This window comes from Rana temporaria, chromosome 2 (assembly GCF_905171775.1).
Source record: "Rana temporaria chromosome 2, aRanTem1.1, whole genome shotgun sequence".
Classification (NCBI taxonomy): Eukaryota; Metazoa; Chordata; class Amphibia; order Anura; family Ranidae; genus Rana; species Rana temporaria.
Genome location: NC_053490.1, coordinates 90,662,610 through 90,687,472, shown reverse-complemented (window position 1 = coordinate 90,687,472; position 24,863 = coordinate 90,662,610). Strand labels below are relative to the sequence as shown.

Here is a 24,863-nt window from a genome sequence, read left to right as displayed (position 1 = left end):
CTTAGTATAATGTTCTACAGCAGAAACTAGCCCTTGTGTATTATATTTAATCACTCTTCTCAACTAAGAGTGTGCTGCATATTGCAGGTACCTGGGAGCATATTTGTTTTTTGTTCACGTTAAAATGTAATTAACGCAGTGATTAAAAAAAAACTCCATTAACCTGCAAACAGTAAACGTTAATGCCCACACTACATTAAAATGTGTTAGCACTGTGCTGGTAACAACTTAGCATTTGGGACTTAAGTATTGTTACTAATTTTGACTGCTGTACATAAAAAGTAACTGTTCCTTATGTTCTGCTTCATCTGCTGGGAAAATTAGGCAAATGGATCGAGTAGGATAGTTTGTGAAATTAGAGACTGCGCATTACCAGATACCTAATGCCGCGTACACACGATAATTTTTCAGCATGAAAAAAATTTTAGTTTTTCAGCATGTCGTAAAAATTAAGTTTTCCCAACTTCATCATTAAAACGATGTTGCCTACACACCATCATTTAAAAAAATTATCTAGCAAAGCGCGGTGACGTAAAACACGTACGACTGCACTATAAAGGGGAAGTTCCATTCGCCTTTGGGCTGCTTTAGCTGATTTTGTGTTGGTAAAAGACGACTCTCGCTTTTTTGTCTGTTACAGCATGATGAATGTGCTTACTCCATTATGAATGGTAGTTTTACCAGAACGAGCGCTCCCGTCTCATAACTTGCTTCTGAGCATGCGCGGGTTTTTTACGTTGTTTTAGCCCACACACGGTCATTTTTTACAACCCAAAAAACAACATCGTTTAAAACAACGTTTAAAAATGCAGCATGTTCTATTTTTTTTTTTGTCGTTTTTTAGAACCTGAAAAATGATGTGAAGCCCACACACAATCATTTTAAATGACATTTTTGAAAAACAACATTTCTTTCATGCCGAAAAATGATCGTGTGTACGAGGCATAACAGTCTAACCGCATTTTCACCAACATTATATATGTGTACTTGTCCCTGCAGTCTATTTAAAAAATGGCAGTAGTTTTAAATCCTTCTTCCAGCAGCATGGCCAAGCTCTGTGTTTGGACACATCTTTGCTGTACAGTAGCTCGTCTCCACCACTAGAGGGTACTGTTTGGAGACAGGAGATCTGTCCGGTATCGGCTAAATAAGCAATACATCTCAAGGGAGCAGATTGTGCAGATCACAGCAGGATGTGCTCAGATGCTGCCAGGACACTGCTTGCAGTATCGCCGGTAAGAAATCTTCAGTAATGGCAACTGATAATGTTGGTAGAGACTTCTAGAACATGCACAAATGTAGAATTTTAAGTGAAACTGCACTTTTATCATGTGTAAATACTATATTAGTTTAAGTCAGGGTTCACACTAGTGCAAGTTGAATGCGAGTTTCCCCGCATGCAATTTGTATAACGGGAGATTTTGATCGGCTGTCTATGGAGCCGGTTCACACATCTTGTAAAAACACTTTTCCTCAAAGAAGGGATTTTAAGAGGACCACAAACTTTATAATTATAATTTTATTGACATATACAAAAAGCTGATGAAACATTAAGCACAGAAATTATTTAAATCAAAACGAACACATATAATTGGGGATATATAAAAACCAGCTGAAAACGGAAGCCCAGAAACTGTTAAACGACAGACCATCCAACGCGCTTCAAAAAACACATGGTTTCAAGCTTCTTCAGGGACTGTACCGGGCTTAAAATTTTCAGAGCTGTAACTTGGATCTATGCTGATAAGGTGTATGTCATCAGAACAGTGTACAGTACAATAATGTACATATTATTAGTTATACATCATAAACACAACTGAAAGAAGGTTTACATCTGCTAAAACTATTACCCACTGTGAACGTTTCAAGGACCAATGGACGATAATTCAAGGAAAAATGGAGCAAAGGAAGAGATGGTCCATCCATCGCACTGTTTAGGTCAATGCCTCGTGAACCAAATAGGCTCCCACAATCTACCAGAAGTAGGTTGATCTTTCTCAACTGGAATTCAAGACAGCAGTCAATTCCACACCCTGCAGAGAATCAAACCCTGCTGTAACTTTATTCAAACTGGAGAAACATGTTCTTCCATATATTTGCTTGATTTTTGCACCAGAGCATAGAAACTATTTTGTATCGAGTTTTGCTTCAAGCTGGGTTCACACTGATGCTGGATGCAGCTCGCAGAAGGGGTCCGTGCATCCCTGTTCTCCGTTTCATGGACAAATCAGATCGTAATTTTTGCCTGAATTTGGCCCTGAAATGGAGCCAAAGACACACAAAACTCCTGTGCAAGCCGCTCCATAGCCGTCCCAGAGATGTGTAAGTGTGTGTGTGTATATATATATATATATATATATATATATATATATATATATATATATATATATATATATATATATATATAAAACTAGTTAAAATGTATTTACATTTATTTAGATAGTTTCCAAGGCCAACTCAGTGGTACCACTACCACAATAGATTTTAAATTAAACAAACAAGATGTGCTTTAACTGCAGACCTTCAACTTTAATTTGAGGGTATTTACATCCAAATCAGGTGAATGGTGTAGGAATTACAACAGTTTGTATATGTGCCTCCCACTTTTTAAGGGACCAAAAGTAATGGGACAATTGGCTGCTCAGCTGTTCCATGGCCAGGTGTGTGTTATTCCCTCATTATCCCATTTACAAGGAGCAGATAAAAGGTCCAGAGTTAATTTCAAGTGTACTATTTGCATTTAGAATCTGTTTTTGTCAACTCTCAATATGAGATCCAACGAGCTGCCACTATCAGTGAAGCAAGTCATCATTAGGCTGAAAAAACTAAACAAACCCATCAGAAAGATAGCAAAAACATTAGGTGTTGCCAAATCAACTGTTTGGAACATCCTTAAAAAGAAGGAACGCACCGGTGAGCTCAGCAACACCAAATAACCCGGAAGAACACAGAAAACAACTGTGGTGGATGACCGAAGAATTCTTTCCCTGGTGAAGAAAATACCCTTCACAACAGTTGGCCAGATCAAGAACACTCTCCAGGAGGTAGGTGTATGTGTGTCAAAGTCAACAATCAAGAGAAGACTTCACCAGAGTGAATACAGAGGGTTCACCACAAGATGTAAACCATTGGTGAGCCTCAAAACAGGAAGTCCAGATTACAGTTTGCCAAACAGTTCTGGAACAACATCCTTTGGCCAGATGAGACCAAGATAAACTTGTACCAGAGTGATGGGAAGAGAAGAGTATGGAGAAGGAAAGGAACTGCTCATGATCCAAAGCATACCACCTCATCAGTGAAGCATGGTGATGGTAGTGTAATGGTGTGGGCATGTATGGCTGCCAATGGAACTGGTTCTCTTGTATTTATTGATGATGTGATTGCTGACAAAAGCAGCAGGATGAATTCTGAAGTGTTTTGTGCAATATTATCTGTCCATATTCAGCCAAATGCTTCAGAACTCATTGGACAGTGCTTCACAGTGCAGATGGACAATGACCCAAAGTATACTGCCGAAAGCAACCAAAGAGTTTTTTAAGGGAAATAAGTGGAATGTTAAGCAATGGCCAAGTCAATCACCTGACCTGAATCTGATTGAGCATGCATTTCACTTGCAGAAGACAAAACTGAAGGGAAAATGCCCCAAGAACAAGCAGGAACTGAAGACAGTTGCAGTAGAGGCCTGGCAGAGCATTACCAGGGATGAAACCCAGCGTGATGGTGATGTCTATGCATTCCAGACTTCAGGCTGTAATAGACTGCAAAGGATTTCCAACCAAGTATTAAAAAGTGAAAGTTTGATTTATGATTGTTAATCTGTCCCATTACTTTTGGTCCCTTAAAAAGTGGGAGGTACATATACAAACTGTTGTAATTCCTACACCGTTCCCCTGATTTGGAAGTAAATACTCTAAAATTAAAGCTGAAAGACTGCAGTTAAAGCACATCTTGTTAGTTTAATCTCAAATCCATTGTGGTGGTATATAGAGACAAAAAGATTAGACTTGTGTCGATGTCCCAATATTTATGGGCCTGATTGTACAATTCAACACTGCCACAAATATGTGGAAAGTTACCCTTGCTATCTGAGTCATGTAGAACATTTGGTGCGCTGTGCGTATGCTGTGCTGCACCCGTGCTGGGGGGAAACTGCAGATTAGTGTGAAAGGGATCTAATGGAACACACATAAAACATTCGAAAACCATAACATTAATGCACGTGTGTTAACCACTTAACGACCGCCGCATGTAAATATACGTCAGCAGAATGGCACGTACAGGCAGATGGACGTGCCTATACATCCCTGCCTAGACGTGGGTCGGCCCCCCCCCCCCCCCGGTACATGCGGCGGTCGGTAATCATCTGTGAGCAATCCGGGATGAGGGGGTGGCTATTCGTTTCTAGCCACCCCCCGCGATCGCTCCCCGGAGCTGAAGAACGGGGAGAGCCGTGTGTAAACACGGCTTCCCCGTGCTTCACTGTGGCGGCTGCATCGAATGTGTCATCCCATTTATAGGGAGACACAATCGATGACGTCAGACCTACAGCCACACCCCCCTACAGTTGTAAACACACACTAGGTGAAACATAACTCCCAAACTGCAACTGTCATTTTCACAATAAACAATGCAATTTAAATGCATTTTTTGCTGTGAAAATGACAATGGTCCCAAAAATGTGTCAAAATTGTCCGAAGTGTCCGCCATAATGTCGCAGTCATGAAAAAAATCGCTGATCACCGCCATTAGTAGTAAAACATTTTTTTTTTATATAAATGCAATAAAACGATCCCCTATTTTGTAAACGCTATAAATTTTGCGCAAACCAACCGATAAACGCTTATTGTGATTTTTTTTACCAAGAATAGGTAGAAGAATACGTATCGGCCTAAACTGAGGAAAAACATTTTTTTTATATATTTTTGGGGGATATTTATTATAGAAAAAAGTAAAAAATATTGCACTTTTTTTAAAACTGTCGCTCTATTTTGTTTATAGCGCAAAAAATAAAAACCGCAGAGGTGATCAAATACCACCAAAAGAAAGCTCTATTTGTGGGAAAAAAAGGATGTCAATTTTGTTTGGGAGCCACGTTGCACGACCGCGCAATTGTCTGTTAAAGCGACGCAGTGCTGAATCGCAAAACCTGGCCTGGTCCTTTAGCTGCATTTTTTTCCGAGGCTTAAGTGGTTAAAGCAACACTTTGCTGTAAACAGGCCCTTAGCATTTCCACTTTCTGTTTCATATACCTGTTCAGGGGTTGATGGCAATTACAGTAACTGTCCAATGTAGAAGCTAGAGATGGAGAAGTGACATAGAAAACTGAATTGTTACTCTTGGAAGGTGGATTGCTTAATTAGGAACTATGGGCCAGATTCACGTAGAAGTGCGGCGGCGTAACGTATCGTAGATACGTTACACCGCCGCAAGTTTTCATCACAAGTGCCTGATTCACAAAGCACTTGCAATGAAAACCTACGCTGGCGGCCTCCGGCGTAAGCCCGCGTAATTTAAAGGGGCGTGTGCCATTTAAATTAGGCGCGCTCCCGCGCCGGACCTACTGCGCATGCTCCATTCTGAAATTCCCGCCGTGATTTGCGCGAACTGACGTCATTTTTTCGAACGGCAACGTGCGTAGCGTACTTCCGTATTCCCGGACGTCTTACGCAAATGACGTGAATTTTTAAATTTCGACGTCGGAACGACGGCCATACTTTATACAGCACATACGTGTGCTGTGTAAAGTTAGGGCACCCAAAACAACGACTAAATTTGCGACGGGAAACTAGACTAGCAGCGACGTAGCGAACGCAAAAAAACTTTGTGGATCACCGTAACTCCTAATTTGCATACCCGACGCTGGTTTACGACGCGAACTCCCCCTAGCGGCGGACGCGGTACTGCATCCTAAGATCCGACAGTGTAAAACAATTACACCTGTCGGATCTTAGGGCTATCTATGCGTAACTGATTCTATGATACTCCGTCGTATCTCCGCTGTGAATCTGGCCCTATGTGTGAATGAATGAATGACTTGTATAGCGCAACGCATGCGAACTGAATCGCCTCTGGGCGCTTTTTCCAGCCAGTATCTGCTTGGCTGGTGCGGTCATTTTTACCCTGTAGGATCATGACACGCTAGGGACACACAGTCATACACACATGTGTGTCATCTGTCTTTCTGTGCAGTGGATAAACGGTGTGTAAACCAAACAATTTATTTTGCAGGCATATAAATTGTATGTATGTAGCAGTTTGCATGCAATTAAAACACGTTTGTTTCACCTTTACAGCTAAACATTCATTACAAGATTCTAATTTCATTACAAAAGTTTTTAGCTGACCACTGCTGTTTTGCAACCTAGTTTTTCTCTTCATTGTCTATTACACACTTACAGCTGCTGGTGCTGTACTGCCAAACAAATCACTGTTTTGCATTGCCCAACTAGCGGGCAAATTTACCCCCTGCGTACAATACACTGCTGCAGCTGTATAAACAAGCAGGTTTATGACTGGTTAGCCATTGCCAAGCAATAGAACTGATGTAAAACATAATGGGATACATTTAAAAGGGAACAAAAATATACACACACAGGATGCATAAACAGCACTGATGTGCCTTAATAATTAATGTGACGGCCCCTTCGTTTATTTAAAAGCCTATAGCCCCTTTATACTTTGGTTCAGTCTTATAATATATGCTGCACCCTTTCTAACAATAGGTTACCTTTGACCTCTAGTGTCTTACCTCAAAACTGTCTTTCATTTGGCAGAATAGTTTCCTGTAAGGGAAGAGCTTATAATAGTGGGTGGCATTTGATGGAATGGGAAGGGTTAATATTTTATGATAATATTTTGCGAGGTATTTATGTCTTTTTAACTAATACACCCACTTAGGTACCTGTTCCCCTCCTATCTGTTGACCTTACTTAATTAGGTGAAATACGATGGGAGCCCATTTAATCAGTCAGCAGTGGAGGCTGGAACAGTACGTTTTCCTTCCTATCCAGTTTTCCTCGGCCTCCCTGGAGGTACCAAACATTGACCGTGGTCTTTTTACTTTGATGGCCACAGGAAGTGACATGTGGCCACATGAGGCTGGATGGGTGTTGCTTATTCATAATGTAGGCAATTTCTATTGGAGCCTGTTTTGATCTAGGAGAGCCTAAATATTTGTATTGTATTCATCCTAAGGTGTTGAGAGTTATGCACATGCCACAGGTTAAAACACAGTGGCCCAGATTCAAGAAGCACTTGCGCCCGCGCAACCATAGTTGCGCGGCGCAAGTGCTTACTTGCTCCGGTGTAACGAGTGCTCCTGATTCAGGAACCTCGTTACACCGACTGCAGCCTAGGATGTGACAAACATAAGCCTCCTTATGTCTTCACATCCCAGGCTGCATTCTTGCGTTGGCCGCTAGGGGGCGCGGCCTTTGTGATCGGCGTATAGTATGCAAATTGCATACTACCACCGATTCACAAAAGTTGCGCGGGCCCTTCTCACGCAAGGTACGGAGTTTCCGTACGGCGCCTTTAGCATAAGGCTGCTCCTGCTAATAGCAGGCGCAGCCAATGCTAAAGTATAGCTGCGCCTCCCGCTCGCGACGTTCAAATTTCACGTCGTTTACGTAAGTGAACCGTGAATGGCGCTGGACGCCATTCACGTTCACTTACAAGCAAATGACGTCCTTGCGACGTCATTTGCCGCAATGCACGTCGGGAAAGTTTCCCGACAGAGCATGCGCTGTTCGCTCGGCGCGGGAGCGCGCCTAATTTAAATGATTCCCGCCCCCGGCGGGATCATTTACATTAGGCAGCCTTGCGCCCGGCTGCTTAGCATATTGCCCGCGCAATTTACGGAGCAACTGCTCCGTGAATCGCGGGCAAAGTGCAATATTTGCGTGGGCGCAGAGAAAAAAATTTGCTCTTTGCCCACGCAAATATTGCGCGATTCTACTTGAATCTGGGCCATTGTTATATCATTAGTATCTATTGTATGTTTGACATATAGAAAAAATCTAAGTAAAGTGTGTTTAACACAGACTTTTTTCAACCAGGGTACCCAGGCATTCTAGGGTGCCTTCTAGTGTATTCAGGGGTGCCTTGGCACAATGCCCAAAAATTGGCAAAACCTTGTATACAAGCCAGTAGGTGGATCAATCCTGCCTTTTATAGCTACACCAAGTCTCAGGTTTTTATTGTGCACTATTACAACCTAGCCGCTGATGTCATTAGTTGATAAGGAGGATGTTGGACACCTACACAGCATCCTACTTTGCCCCTCCCCTGCACCTCTCCATCAGCACTGGGGTCACATTAGCTGAGTGAGGGAGAGAAACTGAAGGAGAAAAGAAACATTGGAATATTTTTTATTACTAGTGTACAAAGGTGTATTCGCTTGGAAGAATACATCACCCCTGATGTTAGGTGTCCTACATGTGTGGATGTTGCTGTGTTATGTAAAACTAGCAGTTTTGTTTTTTTACATTTTCTAATTAGGTGCCCTAAGATTGTGCAGGATTTTAAAGTGTGCCCTGACTGAAAACCACTACTTTTACAGATCCCTCACCCAACCCCCCTAAACTGTGACTGATTATGTACCTTAAAAACATTAGCTCCACCAAATGTTTGGAATATGAGGCTTAACTCACTTATAGAGTTGGGCTAAACACCCCCCGGTTCAGTTCACGCCAGAACTCTTGAACATCACCAAAAAAGTGGTGCATCTGTACCGTATAGAACCTGCTGCAGTAAAACTGCTGTCAATACAATACTGTTGCTGGTAATAAAACATTTTGAAAAACAACAGTGTAAAAAACAACAGTGTAAGGGAAAGAGCCACCTGGTGACATAACCTGGTGGCCTCACCCCCTTGTGATGTCACCAACTGATGCATGCTGGGTCAGTGACATCACAAGGTGGCGGGGCCACCAGGTGACATCAGCCTTCGTTGCAGGCGGAGCATTTTATTTCTGTTATTGGGTCCAGCGGTACAGTGAGTGTCGCGATTGATGATGGATTTAAATAGGTGGGCGTTGCTTTATTTATTTTTTTAATAAAGGAATTGTCAAAAACTGCCTGCTGTCTTTATTTATTTTTGATGCTTTTTTTGGTGACTGGAAATGCATACTCAATCACATGAGGGGGGGTCTGGGGGCCTTCTTATTTAAGGGGGCTTTTAGATTCCGATAAGCACCCTGCCCTTAGACCCCCACAACCACCACCCAGAGTTGACGGGAAGAGGCCCCTGTCCCCATCAACATAGGGACAAGGTGCTTTTAGGGCGGGAATGCAGAAAGCACCTCCCATGTTGAGGACATGTGGCCAGGTATGGTTCAGCAGGGGGGGCATTAGCTAGTCCCCCATTTCCTGTCCTTGAATAAGGGTCTGGTATGGATTTTGGGGGGATCCCCACAATGTTTTTTTTCTTTCAGCTGTCAGCGGGGAAGCCCTTATACAGCTGATGACTCATCCATTGTTAAGGACGCAGCGGCCCAATCAGGGCTTATAATGCAATGTGCAAATTCGTTTGTTCTGCGCTGTTCGGGCCGAACTTTTGCTCGGTTTAAACTGTTCGCCCAACTCCACTTGCTAAGCTTAAAGAATATCTAAACCCAAAAACAAAAATGTTATCGCAGCTTACCAGTCCTTAGATGAGGTTGCTGCATTTATTTTTTTTCAGGCTTTTCCTGTTCCTCACGCCATTATTCACTTCACGTGTATTCTTCTTTCCACGGATGCAGAGAAAATCTTTGTCAGGGTTCGACTGGTCCCTTCTGTGCCTCAGTCTGGAATCTATGGGTCTGCACATGTTTATATGGATTCAGTCGTTATACTCTACCCTTTCTAAATGGGTGAGTGTCAACGTTACCTTTTTGGACACCTTCTTCATAACCAATGGCTCCTTTCTGTCTCAGCAAATTTTTGTTTTCATGTTAGAACCATTTTTGAGGATGATTCAGGCTAACTTCAACATTACGAAAATTCAGGTGGGACTTCTCAACCACAGAAGGGTCACGTGAATGATCTCTTATTTATTCTGAGCTCCCCAGATGCCTCAATTACCAACCATTTGACAGAATTCAACACAAAAATCAACGCATTGAAAGTCTCCCTTCTTACTGCATGTACACTACAATTGAGCAAAACTTTATTTTAATTAATCTACCAAGGTGCCTTTATCTTCTTACATTTTGGATTGAGTAGGGAGAGGGCTAAAACCACTGTCATTTTTTTTCTTTTTTGTATCTTTTTCTTAGATTTTTGACCTGTAGACCCAACAGGAAATGAGGGAATACCTTTACAAGGTGAGGGAAATACTTTCATAGAGAGAACCATTATGAAAATTCCCCCTATGTTCCTGTTCTGGTTACAACTCAACATTTTGAATTTACCCTCACTTTTATTCCAGTTGACAGTAGCGATCCGGATGATAAAAGAGGGTGAATCACATACAAGAAATTAAAAAAAGTATTTTTCTTAGGACATGATTGGATGATGGAAGTTAGTAGAGCTTCACTGAGCTAAGGGAAAATTCCCTTGCAAAGTGAACAGTCTGCTTGCCTTTAATAATTCAACCCCTATGTGTTAGTGTCGTGCAGATTTTACTTTTTTTTTTTATTTGTCTGAATACATGCTTGTAGATTTTGTAAATTCTATGACTCTCCATAGATCACACATATCACATCAGAAATTAGTAAATTAGTAATTCTGATCTTCATGTGCATTAACCATAGGAAATTCTTATTGGCAATTTTTGAAAATTATAAAAAAAAACAAGTAACAGAGAGAGTGAGTCTGTTTTCAACAGAAACTTTGACAGACCAGTGATAAAAGCACATCGGTGCCCATCAGTGCCGCCTTATCAGTGCCCGTCAGTGCAGTACCATCAGTGCCCATCAGTGAAGGGAAAAAATGAACTTATTTACAATGTTTTGTAACTGCAACAGAAAAAAAAACTTTTTTTTTTTTTTTTTAAATTTTCAGTTTTTTTTTGGCAGAAAATAAAAATCCCAGAGGTGATCAAATACCACCAAAAGAAACAAAATGATAACAATTTAGTTTGGGTACAGTGTAGCATGACCGCGCAATTGTCATTCAAAGTGCAACAGCGCTGAACACCCCCCCCCCCGCTTCTCAACTTTAATCTTTAATGTGACATGTGTGTCCCAAACCCCCCCCCCCCCCCCCCGCTTACGCTTAATGTGACATGTCATCTTGCTTAGGGCCCCAGGAAAGTCTGGATCATTTGTGTATAGACTATTTCTTTGTAAATTCTCCTATTCTGAGACCTTGCAATGCCACATCCACCCCACTTCATGGTCAGATCACATCCCAACCACCATGTCCCATGTACTCGAATTTTCCTTGCTTAAATCCTGTAATTGGCAAGTCAGTGAATTCCTTCTTAAACATGACCCTTCTAAATCTGACCTTGAAATTGCTCTCCACAATTACTTTCAGGAAAATTTCTCCCCTGATGTTTTCCCTACGACACTTTGGGAAGTGCACAAATCTGTAATTTGAGGACATTGTATTGCCCTATACACTGCCTTTAAAAAGAATACTAGAAAAACACAGCAGTTACACAAAGATAAACTAAAACAACTGACAGCTACCCTTTTCTAATCCCCCTTGTTCCACCTTCTTAGGGACATCGTCCAAACTAGAGCAGGATTTACAGACCTAAATGTGGGTAAAACAAAGAATGGCCTGACTCGGCTCAATTAGCTGTTCTATGATAAGGGACTTATAGCCCACACACTCTTAGGCCGCGTACACACGGTCGATCCATCCGATGAGAATGGTCCGACAGACCATTTTCATCAGTTCACCGCTGAAGCAGATCAATGGTCTGATGTGCGTATACACCATCAGTTCAAAACCCGATTGGGTCAGAATGCGGTGACGTAAAACACACGACGTGCTGAAAAAAACCGAAGTTCAATGCTTCCAAGCATGCGTCGACTTGATTCTGAGCATGCGCGGGTTTTGAACCGATGCTTTTGTGTACTAACCATCGGTTTTGACCGATGGTCAGCCGTCCATCCGTTCGATTTTAACGCAAGTTTTATTATTTTTGTCCGAAGGACAACAGACCGATGGGCCGTACACACGGTCGGTTTGGACCGATGAAACTGGACTTCAGGCCGTTTTCATCGGTTTGGACCGACCGTGTGTACGCGGCCTCAGCGTAGAAACTGCTTGAGAAAGTGACTGACACTGCCCTTCATGCTGTTAGGACAAAACTGGAACTTTTCACTTTCATGCCTCTCAGCTCATATATTTTGTGATTTTTGATCAGACCTACTGTATATAATAGACCTGATATTCCCCAAGCTCCTGCACCTCCTAATGTGACTCAAAAAATACATTACCTTAAGGACACTTACCTTCCTCCTATACCCGTTTCCAACCTACTTCTGCTTAATTCCCCTCTTATTAGTTAATGTTTTTTGAGAGTGTATTCTGTACCACATGATATGCAATCCTTGTTTATTACTGTAATTCCTAAGCCCGATAAGGATCTCTCACTGTGCGCAAACTATAGACCAATAGCCCTGCTAAACTCCAACCTGAAGATCTTCACTAAATTGCTAGCTGTTATGGTCAGGTTGAGTTAATCCTCTTCCAACAGGCAGCAGATAACACCAGGAGTGCAATTGGTCTCATAGAGGTGACCAAAAAAATAAAAAAAATACTAAGCTTCTTCTCAGCTTTGATGCAGAAAAGGCCTTTAACAGGCTAATTTGGAATTTTTTTGCTATTCTTAACCTAAGTTCCTTCACAGAGCAAGGGATTAATATCACACATTTACAAACATACTGCTTTCCTTCCCGTTCCCCATAAACATTAATACTTGGCAGCTAGGAGCAAATATTAGGTGAGAAACTGGCTTTGGAAACCTGGCAATTATTGGTCCCAAGCTGCGAGATCCCCAGTATGTACACTGTAGAAATAGAATCAATACAAAATACTTTTTTTATCGGTACTACACCCGGGATAAGCTACCTGCCCTATATTCTTCAGCTGATGATAGGTGCTGGAGATGCAAGAATGTTCTTGGAACAATTCAACATATATTGTACATTGGTACCTCCAAAATATCTCACATAATCTCTGATATGTTTTATTTTATGATGAACGTTGTCCTTGAAGGAATGGACTGAAGTTACATCCACTCCACTACCAACAGCAAAGAAAGGTGGAAGCCAAACTCCTGCTGTCTCCTTCATGAAAATTCACATGCTTCCAGAAAGTGTTAATCATTTCAGAGAAAGCCATTGAAACGAGAAGTGCTTCTAAGGAACTATTGAATTAGCTTCAGATGTTGGGTACATCATTGTCAGTGACAGAAAGACTACAATTAGGTGCTGAGAAGGCAATAATGACAGGAACATTGCCTTATATCGAGGACCTTTTAAATGAGACTCTCTACATCCAATAAAGATCTTACACCTTTGTCCATTTATGGCAGGGAGAGCCATCACCTCCAATGATAATACCTAAATATTTTAGAGAAAATTAGTGCTAAAATATGTCTGGTAAAAGTGTTTCTCTGGGGACAACCAGAGAAAGCTGTCGTGATGTATGCTGTTTTAGTAATGATTCGATTGCCACTTAAGAGATCTTTGACATGTTTTTGTATGAGGGGGGGGGAAGTACTGTCCTACACCCTGTACACATGTGCTGGCACAATAGAATCCACAGGAAAAATTAACCCTGCTGGAGAATTCATTATTTCAGTTATAAACATCTTCCTACACTTATCAAGTGCAATCACAGAGATGAGATGAGATCCCTAGACCAGAAGACATACATCCTGTATCCTTATCACTTTGACTAGTTACACCCCAACACTTGAAAATTATGCCAAAATTATATTTCTGCTGGGAAGAGACATCTGAACAGTGCATAAAATACTAGAATAGTTTGAAGTTTGCATCAACTAGGGATGAGCCTGAATCATAAGTTCAACTCGAACATCGGGTGTTCACTTGTTCTAAAAATGAACCGAACATATGGGCCATTCGTGGGAAATTCGAGAGCCGCAGAACCCCCCATAATGCACTGCGCAATCGTTGCATTGCTGTATGATGATTGGCCAAAGCATGCACCTGACCTGCATGCTTTGGCCAATCACAGCGCACTCTGCTGAGAGAGCCATAATTGGCCAATCACGCCCCACACTATATAAGGCTGCTGCTTACATGGTGGCCGTATAGTGTAATAAATGGAGAGATTAGTCCGTTTAGTTGTGTGCAGGCAGTGTATTTCATATATATATATATATATATATATATATATATATTGTGACAGGAAGTCAGGTAAATCTGTGGGTGTTGTCACAAACTGGAGATACATTTCTGCCTTGTTTAAACAATACACCAATTGTTATTAGGCGTCGGCTGCAAAAGTAGCCAGGAAAGGTTTAAGGGCGTTGGAAAACTTCAGCTGTTCAGAATGAGGCAATTAAGGCCTCTATAAGTAATCCAGAGGATTACCACTGATTTGCTGCATCCTGAGGCTTTGTGAGTAAGGAGAGCAGTAGCTGAACGTCTTCTGAGGAGGTGAGGTGGAGATTGATTTTTCTGTGTGATAAAATTCAAAAAGAGACTATTGTTTTTCTGCTGTATGACCAGCAGTGTCTGCTCAGCACTAGGTTGTGCCAGACTCCCTAGATAGGTTCCTGTGTGGTGAAGGTAGACGCCCCAAGTGGCCAGGGATTATTTTATGTTTGACTTTGTTTATGCTGTTTGGATGATTGCATTTGTTTCCAGCAAGATGGACGAATAAACCAAAATCTTTGTTTTTCAACCGTCTTCGACTGCCTTTCTGTATAAATTCAGTGTGTAGTGAACCCATCCAGGGGGTCACACACCCCGCTACCGAGCTAACCCCTACAATATATATATATACAGCCTAGTATATACTCTGCATTTAGTGTAGATTACATATTCAGTGTAGAATCTATATTCAGGCAGTGTAGTATATATAATATAGTGTATTTAAGGGGTTAAGGGGAAGGCTCTTCAGGTCTGGTATGGATTTTATAGGGAACCTTAAAATTGAAAAAAAAAATGAGGTAGGATGCTAAGCAAAATCCATACCAAAACATTATCCAAGACAGAAAAACCCAACATTCACAGAAATTATTACTGTTAGTAGTCACCACATATAGAGAAATGTGGAAAATTAAATTAATAAAATTAAATTATTAAATTAAAAATTATCAATAAAAAAATTACAAGTGCAGCTCCAAAAATTAGTGAGTGACTAATAAAACTGCCAAAGAAGGGAACAAAGGGGCGCAACAAGTGTAAACAATGTCCATATAAACACCAATAAATTATTTAATGAATTAAAAAAAAAACGCAGATCCAAAAAATGCAGATCCAAAAAAAGTTCAAATAATTTCAAATATAGAACTGGTAGCGAGATTGCTGTGTTCCAGATTTAAGCTCCAACCACCGTGCTCTCAGAAAGTGCAACGTGCATATTAAAGTGCTTCACCGGAAGTGACAATCAAAATGCGCTCACCAGATTTAAGCGGCCATCATTGACCTTCAGGCATATAAAGATTCTCTCAGGATCCTTCTTAGTGCAATCTTTCCCAAATAGGATCAATTCCCAATAGATCCAACACAGATGGCTCCTTAGTGAAAAAACTGTGTGTTCCAATAAGGAATGAGCTTCGTATTCGAGTCGAACTCATGTTCGACTCGAACATCGTATGTTCGATCGTTCGTCGAATTACAAACGTTTTGGGCCGTTCGCACCAAATTCGAGTTACGTTTCACAGACCATAATTCACTGCGGCATCGCATTGCTGGCTGATGATTGGCCAAGCATGCACTATGACCCGCATGCTTGGCCAATCACAGCTTGGAAAAAACGGAGAGCCATAATTGGCCAAAGCCAGGGTGGCTTTGGCCAATTATGGCTCAGGGGGTTTAGTACAGGCCCCACACTATAAAAGGCCGCCTGCAGGTCAGCCTTGTGTAGTGTGTTGCGGTGGTTAAGAAAGAATAGAGAGAGTGTCATTTTTTGCAGGTAGATAGAGCAGACAGGCAGGCAGGCTAGTCGACTAGTTAATGTTACAGTGTGTAGAGGATAAATATACATCCCAGGTGTTGTACATATATTTATACACTGTATAGTTTAGCTAGATCAGTTCTTCCTAATTTACAGGCAGGCAGGTGATTGTGCTAGCTGCAGTATTCTTACGTGGTTTATTGCCTGTGTCCTCTGTAGTTTGCACCTAAAGCTACTTGGTGTGTACTGGCCGTGTGCTCTGTAGTTTGCACCTAAAGCTACTTGGTGTGTACTGGCCGTGTGCTCTGTAGTTTGCACCTAAAGCTGCTTGGTGTGTACTGGCCGTGTGCTCTGTAGTTTGCACCTAAAGCTACGTGGTGTGTGTACTGTCTGTGTCTGTGCTATTTTTCTCAATGATTTTCATCCATATTGCAGGGACCAGACATTACATTAAAGCCGCAAGCAGTTTTAAATTACTTTTTTCTTATAGTAATCTCATTTTGTGCAGGGACAGTTCTAAACACGTGCCACTTCACAGGCATACTATAGACACCCAGCAGGTACAATATTTAGGAGTCCTGAAAAAACGACAGTTTTTAAAACTTTTTGTTCCATTGATACATGTTCCCTGGGGCAAGACCCGGGTTCTCAAAGATGTTTTCACAGGCACACTATAGACACCCAGCAGGTACAATATTTAAAGGAATTTTTATTTTATTTTTATTTTTTATTTAAGCATCATTAAAATCACTGCTCCTGAAAAAACGACTGTTTTTAAAACTTTTTTTTCCATTGATACATGTTCCCTGGGGCAAGACCCGGGTTCTCAAAGACGTTTTACGACAATAACTTGCATATTAGGCTTTAAAATTAGCACTTTTGAATTCGAACGTTCGAGTCCCATAGACGTCAATGGGGATCTAAATGTTCGCGGGAACGTTCGATCCGTTTGAAAGTGCTGGTGCGAACCGAACGGGGGGGTGTTCGGCTCATCCCTAGTTCCAAACATTCAATCTGGAAAAATTCAAAACGGCTCCACGCCAATGAGCCACAAAAACAGGGATAGTGTAATACCGTTTTTATTTAAAAGCTTTTCAGGATAAAACAGTGCATACAGGCAAGTACACACACAGCTATGAATGAAGGCAGCGGCCGGGTATTTCACAGTGAGCAATATACACCCTGGTATGCATCTAAGCTGTTTAAAACTTACAAACACAAATGCTCCAGTGTGAAGGCGTGCTGTGTGAAATCACCATATGATATTGTCACCACATCCCTATGTAGAACATGAAAAAAGGAAAAAAAATACTTGTAATGGGACTTTGTAAGTGACTAGAAACAGGAGTACACGTTTGTATAAAAAATGTATAATTTATTAAAGTGTCATACAAAATAATTCAAACCGATCGTGTGTATAGCCCCATCAGTCTGTTGTCCTTCGGTCCAAAATGTTAAAACATGCTTTAAAATCGAACCGATGGACAGCTGCCCGATCGGTCCAAACTGATGGTTAGTACAGAAAGCATCGGTTCAAAACCCACGCATGCTCAGAATCAAGTCGACGCATGCTTGGAAGCATTGAACTTCGTTTTATTCAGCACATCGTGTGTTTGACGTCACCGCGTTCTGACCTGATCGGTTTTTGGAACGATGGTGTGTACGCACATCAGACCATCAGGCCACTTCAGCGGTGACCGATGGAAATGGCCCGTCAGACCATTCTCATTGGTTTGGAACGACCGTGTGTACGCGGCCTGAGTCAGACGTTATCCAAGCATTCAATGATTTTTTTAGGTATATTGCCAGGATCCAGCAATACATTACAGCCGCAAGCAATTTTAAATGACATTTTATTTTTCCTTTAGAAATGTAAATTTGCTGCAAGACTGTTATGAACATGGTCCCCAGGGCAGTACCCAGGTCTCCATACACTTTTATGGCGATAACTTGCATATAATCCTTAAAAATGTGCACTCGTGTTCGTGTCCCATAGACTTTAAAGCGGGATTCCACCCGCAATTTTTTTTTTTTTTTAAAGTCAGCAACTACTAACACTGTATCTGGTGACTTTTAATAAGGACACTTACCTGTCCTAAGCGCCAGCGATGATGGGCCCCCAACGGCGATCGCTCGGTCCTGGTGCCTCCATCCTGACTAAGTCAGCCGGTGACTGTACTGTCTGGACAGATTGGGTATAAGGAGGTTTATCAATGCATAACGAAGCATTTAAAACAGAAAATCCCCTATTATTTCCAAACTTTAAAGGGAGAAGTTGCTGATATTTGACAAATTCTCTGATTCATAGGCGTGCACAGCCTAATGCATTAGGGTGTGCACCTCAAACCAAAGCTCAAACACACGTGCGTCTGTGTATATATATATATATACACACACACATATACCGTATTTATCGGGGTATTGCGCGCTCCGGCGTATAGCGCGCACCACTAATGTTGACACGCAATTCCTGTAAAACATTTTTTTAGTATTTACAGTTTTGGTGTCTTGCTCGGCGTCCATCGGCGGCCTCGTCGGGTCCGGCGTCCGTCTGCGGCTTCGGTGGTGTCCTCCCGGCTTCTCCCGCGCTGTCTCCCTGTCGAATCGCCGCTTCCCGCGCTCAGTTTGAATGCCTGCGCCAACATATACCGAGTGCAGTACACTCGGCTACATTCGGCCAGGCTCGGCTTCGCTCGTGCTCACGCTCTGTGACGTTTATGCGTGAGCACGAGCAAAGCCAAGCCTGGCCGAATGTAGCCAAGAGTACTGCATTCGGTATATGTCGGCGCAGGCCTTCAAACTGAGCGCGGGAAGCGGGTATCGGCGTATATCGTGCACCCACGATTTTCCCCTTACTTTAAGGGGAAAAAAGTGCATGGTATACGCTGATAAATACGGTACATACTCTTATAAATACATTTATTAACCACTTGACCACTAGGCACGTAAACCCACTTAATAACCAGACCAATTTTCAGCTTTCGGTGCTCTCACAATTTGAATGACAATTACTCAGTCATACAACATTGTACCCAAATGTAATTTTCGTCCTTTTTTTCACACAAATAGAGCTTTCTTTTGGTAGTATTTAATCACCGTTGGGTTTTTTATTTTTTGCGCTATAAGAAAAAAAGACTGAAAATTCTGTAAAAAAAATGAATTTTTCTTTGTTTCTGTTATAAAATTTAGCAGATTTGTATTTTTTCTTCATTCTTTTGCATAATGTGAAAGATGAGTAAATAGATACCCAACATGTCACCCTTCAAAATTGCACACGCTCGTGGAATGGCGCCAAACTTCGCTACTTAAAACAGGGTATTGCAGAGTATTGTGGGGTATTGCAGAGTATTGTGGGGTATTGCAGAGTATTGTGGGGTATTGCAGAGTATTGTGGGGTATTGCAGAGTATTGCACAGTATGGGTATGGAGCAGAGTATTGTTAGTATGGGGCAGAGATGGCTGAGCAGGGATGGATGGCTGGATCTGTGACTGCATTTGTCACAGATCTAGCCCACAGCACTCGTGCTGCATCCGCTCTCTCCCCTCTCCTCTCACACTGTTCCGTTCGGTACAGAGAGGGGAGGGAGGAACCGGCGTCATCACATGACCCCGGTTTGTTTACAAGTGATCGCTCTGTCATTGGACGGAGCGATCACGTGGTAAACCGCCGCTATCAGCGGAGGACCCGGCGGTCACAGACATTCCCGTCACAGGGACGTCCCTCACGGCAACTATAGATTCACCAGCAACAGTAGATCTTCCCAGCAACAATAGATCTTCCCAGCAACAATAGATCCCTCCCAGCAACAAAAGACAACCCCCAACCCCCCTAGCAACAATAGATTTGGTCTGTGTGGAAGTTATACAGTCTACAAATGATGGTATACTGTATATACAGTATAATACAATTGATCAGGATGCTGGTATGGGGGTATGGTGGTGATCAGGACGCTGGTATGGGGGTATGGTGATCAGGACGCTCTGATTGGATGCAGCAGTCACATGGCACAAGACCAGCAGTAATGGGATTCCCTGTGTCCAGGCCACACACTGATCACAAGGCTCCCAGGTGCGCGCTCTGTGAGCTGTGCAGGAGCCTCCAATGTGGGCTGACGTAGAGGTACAATAACCCACATTGCCATTGCTTTCTGTCCGCCATATATTGGGGCTGTGGGCAAACAGGAAGTAGCTAATATACAGTTTGCATGAAAAAAATTATATAAAATTAATTTGGGTAAAGTGTTACATGGCTGCGCAATTGTCAGTAGCACAGTTAAATAGCAAAAAATGGCCTGGTCATGAAGGGGGAAAATCATCCAAAGCATGTGGTTAAGTTGATTTTTAAATGTAATTTTTTTTGCTGACAAGCCAGGCAGGGTTCATATTGATCCAGGAAACAAAAATCAAAGAAAGGGAATGTGGCTCTGTTCTATGAGATTCCAATCGAATGATATAATACAGATGTGATAGTAGTAATAAATACCCTGACAGTGCAGGTAAAGAAAAAACAGTGGCAAAGTATGTAAAGGAAATATAGTACGTGTGTACAAAAATATTTAAAAATGCAAATAAGTCCCACAGATTATGTATATAAGTCCAACATAAAAAATATATTCCCTTTCTTTGAGTTTTAATATATATAGGCAGGGTTCATCGAGTTGCCTTTTTTTTTTTTGCTCCATCGTGTGTCTGGCTGCCTGCTCTGCTCAGTGCTGTCTCACTGTTAACCTCACTGAGTCATCCGCCTGCCGCTATCCAGGCTGAGGCTATGCTGCTTCTTCCAAGGGGACATTAGTTCTGGTGACCTGGTGGTCCCCAAGAGATTTTTTTATTTGTAGGGATTTCCTCTCACTTACTGGTTGGCTATGGGACAGGGAGTAAAGGTAAATCTCCCCAATGGAACAAAGATGTGAAAAATAAACCTGGTGTTATAACCCTCCCTTAATCTATCCAAAATGGGAAAAAAAGTTCTACTTTAAAGTGGATGTAAACTCTTACATTTACCCAGTGAACCGCGTATTCTAGGAAGAAAGGAATGTGAGGAACTGTACTATGACAAGGCCAGCTCTCTGCTAATCTATTTATACCGTGTTTTCCCAAAAATAAGACCTACCGTGAAAATAAGACCACCTGTGATTTTCGAGAAGGGCTGCAATATAAGCCCTACCCTCAGCTGATCTCCAAGCTGTCAGCAGGGGGATCTCAGGCCCCTCTCTGTCTGCAGAGCTCCTGCGGTTCATGGAAGCACCCAGCGCCGCTATAAGAAGGTATGTGGCACAGAAACATGCACAGTTTGCATTGTGTGTGGATTCTAGTATGATTCTAGTATTTTACAAGCACTTTTACACAGGGGATTCCTGGCAGGGAGGGAGAGGGGGAGAGAAGACAGCACATGTCATGATAAAACCTACCCCAAATATAAGCCCTACTGTGTCTTTTTTTACTAAAATTAATATAAAACCCAGGCTTATTTTTGGGGAAACACTTTAGCAACCTCCCACCAATACAAATTTCAGGCTGGTTTTATCTCTTGTGTCTGAGAAATTGTCAGAATTTATCATGTTAATAACAGAGCAACGAAACAGCAGAAAGACATGTGATTAAGTGCTTTGGAGAGAGAGATAAGAAAACACTACAGATATATGTGCTTAGGTCAAATTTCATGAATCGGGTTTACATCCACTTTAAATTACATGATCGGATTCAATGGTCTTTTATATCTGCCTAAATTTCTGTTTGAAAGATGCAAGCAGACTACAATAAACTGTAAATGCACCTCTAAACCAGGCTTATTCATTCAACCTGTTGCTGTTATTCATTTGTCCTTGTGGTAAAAGGGGCTAAAAATGAGCAAACTTTTTTTTACTGTTGTCTATAGAAAGATTGACTGATTGCTTGATTTATTCTGTTTGCTTTTCAGACTGGAATGGGGCATTTGAAAGTTACAAGTGAAGGTCTTCGTCTTGAAGGAGAATCAGAGTTCCTTTATCCACTCTATGCCAAAGAAATTCGTTCAAGGGCGGTAAGTCTTTTATAGACATAAATGTTGAGGGAAAACATGCTTTATATGGAGACTGAAGCATAGAAACCATAAAGAGGAAAGTGTCAAGGAATAGTGGAAAGTTATGAGTTACGTACCACAGGAAAATATTATTTGCAGGTATTTATTAGCTGAACAAACTTTTTTGTTTTGCTGTGCATGGTTACATCACAAGGATGCTTCAGACCCGATGACAATAAATAAAACCTATGTGCAGAAGAACTATAGTATGCCATCAAGTACCATCATCCAACATACAGTATCTTCTCACATTTATGTAAATATTTCATTATATCTTTTAATGTGACAGCACTAAAGAAATTACACTTCACAGTGTACACAGTGTACAGCTTGTATAACAGTGTACATTTTCTGTCCCCTCAAAATAACTCAACACACAGCCATTAATGTCCAAACCGCTGGCAACAAAAGTGAGTACACCCCTAAGTGAAAATGTCCAAATTGGGCCAAAAGTGATTTTGGCCCAAATTTTTTTTTACAACACTGCTTTAACCCTCTTGGTATGGAGTTCACCAGAGCTTCACACGTTGCCACTGGAATCCTCTTTCACTCCTCCATAATGACATCACGGAGCTAGTAGATGTTAGAGACCTTGCGCTCCTCCACCTTCCTTTTGAGGATGTCCCACAGATGCTAAATAGGGTTTAGGTTTGGAGACATGCTTGACCAGTCCATCACCTTTACTGTCAGCTTCTTTAGCAAGGCAGTGGTTGGCTTTGAGGTGTGTTTGGGGTCTTTATCATGTTGGAATACTGCCCTGCGGCCCAGTCTCTGAAGGGAGGGGATCATGCTTTGCTTCAGTATGTCACAGTACATGTTGGCATTCATGGTTCCCTCAATAAACTGCAATTCCCCAGTGTCGGCAGCACTCATGCAGCCCCAGACCATGACACTCCCACCGCCATGCTTGACTGTAGGCAAGAAACCCTTGCCTTTATACTCCTCACCTGGTTGACACCATCTGAAGCAAATAAGTTTATCTTGGTCTCATCAGAGCACAGGACATGGTTCCAGTAATCCATGTCCTTAGTCTGCTTGTCTTCAGCAAACTGTTTGCAGGCTTTCTTGTGCATCATCTTTAGAAGAGGCTTTCTTCTGGGACCAATTTGATGCAGTGTGCGGTGTATGGTCTGATCACTGCCAGGCTGACCCCCCACCCCTTCAACCTCTGCAGCAATGCTGGCAGCACTCATATGTCTATTTCCCAAAGACAACCTCTGGATATGAAGCTAAGCATGTGCACTCAACTTCTTTGGTCGACCATTGTGAGACCTGTTCTGAGTGGAACTTGTCCTGTTAAACTGCTGTATGGTCTTGGCCACCGTGCTGCAGCTCAGTTTCAGGGTCTTGGCAATCTTCTTATAGCCTAGGCCATCTCTATATAGAGCAACAATTCTTTTTTTCAGATCCTCAGAGAGTTCTTTGCCATGAGGTGCCATGTTGAACTTCCAAACAAAGATTTGGGGGGCACACCCTACAAAATGCATAAAAGATGGTGCAGCCATAAGACCATACAGACAGAACAAAAGATTGCAGTGCACACATGCAAAAATGGCATTTAACTCCTGCAAGGCTATTTAAAACACCTGAACATATTCAGAAAATGCTACTACTACGTCAAAGTACCTCATTATCAGTGGGTCTTACGCTATCCATAGAATGGAAGATCCTGCTTCTCTGAACCATGGGAGAAATGCACTCCTCCTATAACACAGGTGGACACTAATAAGAGGCAATGATGGGGGGTGGGGTGCTTCAGCCCAAAAGGATTTGGTTAGAATCTATACAATAGACAAACAAGGATTTGGGGGGCACACCCTAAAAAGTGCAGCCATAAGACCATACAAACAGAAAAAAAGATTACAGCACACACATACAAAAATTGCATTTAACTCCTGCAAGGCTATTTAAAACACCTGAACATATTCCGAAAATATGGGAATTCTGACCAAATCCCTTTGGGCAATCCCATCATTGCCTCTTATTAGTGCTCACCTGTGTTATAGGAGGAGTCCTTTTGTTCTTTCATATAGAGGAGTGTATTTCTCCCATGGTTCAGAGAAGCAGGACCTTCCATTCTATGCATAGTGTAAGACCCACTGATAATGAGGTACTTTGACGTAGTAGTGGGCTTAGCATTATATGGCCATATGGTGTAACTAAATTCCAATATTTTCGGAATATATTCAGGTATTTTAAAAAGCCTTGCATAAGTTAAATGCTATTTTTGTATGTGTGCGCTGTATTCTTTTGTTCTATGTTGAACTTCCAGTGACCAGTATGAGAGAGTGAGAGCGATAACACCATATTTAACACACCTGCTCCCCATTCACACCTGAGACCTTGTAACAGTAACAGGTCACATGACACCAGTGAGGGAAAATGGCCAATTGGGCCCAATTTGGACATTTTCACTTAGGGGTGTACTCACTTTTGGTGCCAGCGTTTTAGACATACATGGCTGTATGTTGAGTTATTTTGAGGGGACAGCAAATTTACACTGTTATACAAGCTGTACGCTCACTACATAACATTGTAGCAAAGTGTCCTTTCTTCAGTGTTGTGACTTTTGTGAGATACTGTATATGGTTTATGAAAACAGTTAAAGTGATAGAGAGTGGTCTGAAACAAAGTGGTAACAGAGCAAGAAGGGATGTTAACATTTAAAGGTGATTACATCAGGGATTGTTGATCCATTCTGTTTGTTTTTATTTTTTTCTATTGGTTTAACCACTGTGTTGTAGATAGGTGTGTGTCTTTTTTCAAC

The 24,863-nt window shown here is 41.8% G+C and overlaps 1 protein-coding gene across 2 annotated transcripts in view; it reads left to right on the top strand.

The window, feature by feature from the left end:
• SGCG (sarcoglycan gamma) overlaps positions 1-24,863 on the top strand; it is a 384,547-nt gene that overhangs the window by 274,905 nt on the left and 84,779 nt on the right. For both annotated transcript variants that reach the window (XM_040340519.1, XM_040340520.1), the window contains exon 3: positions 21,956-22,057. In XM_040340519.1, the coding sequence (XP_040196453.1) occupies positions 21,956-22,057 (102 nt within the window). The remainder of the gene's footprint in view (positions 1-21,955; positions 22,058-24,863) is intronic.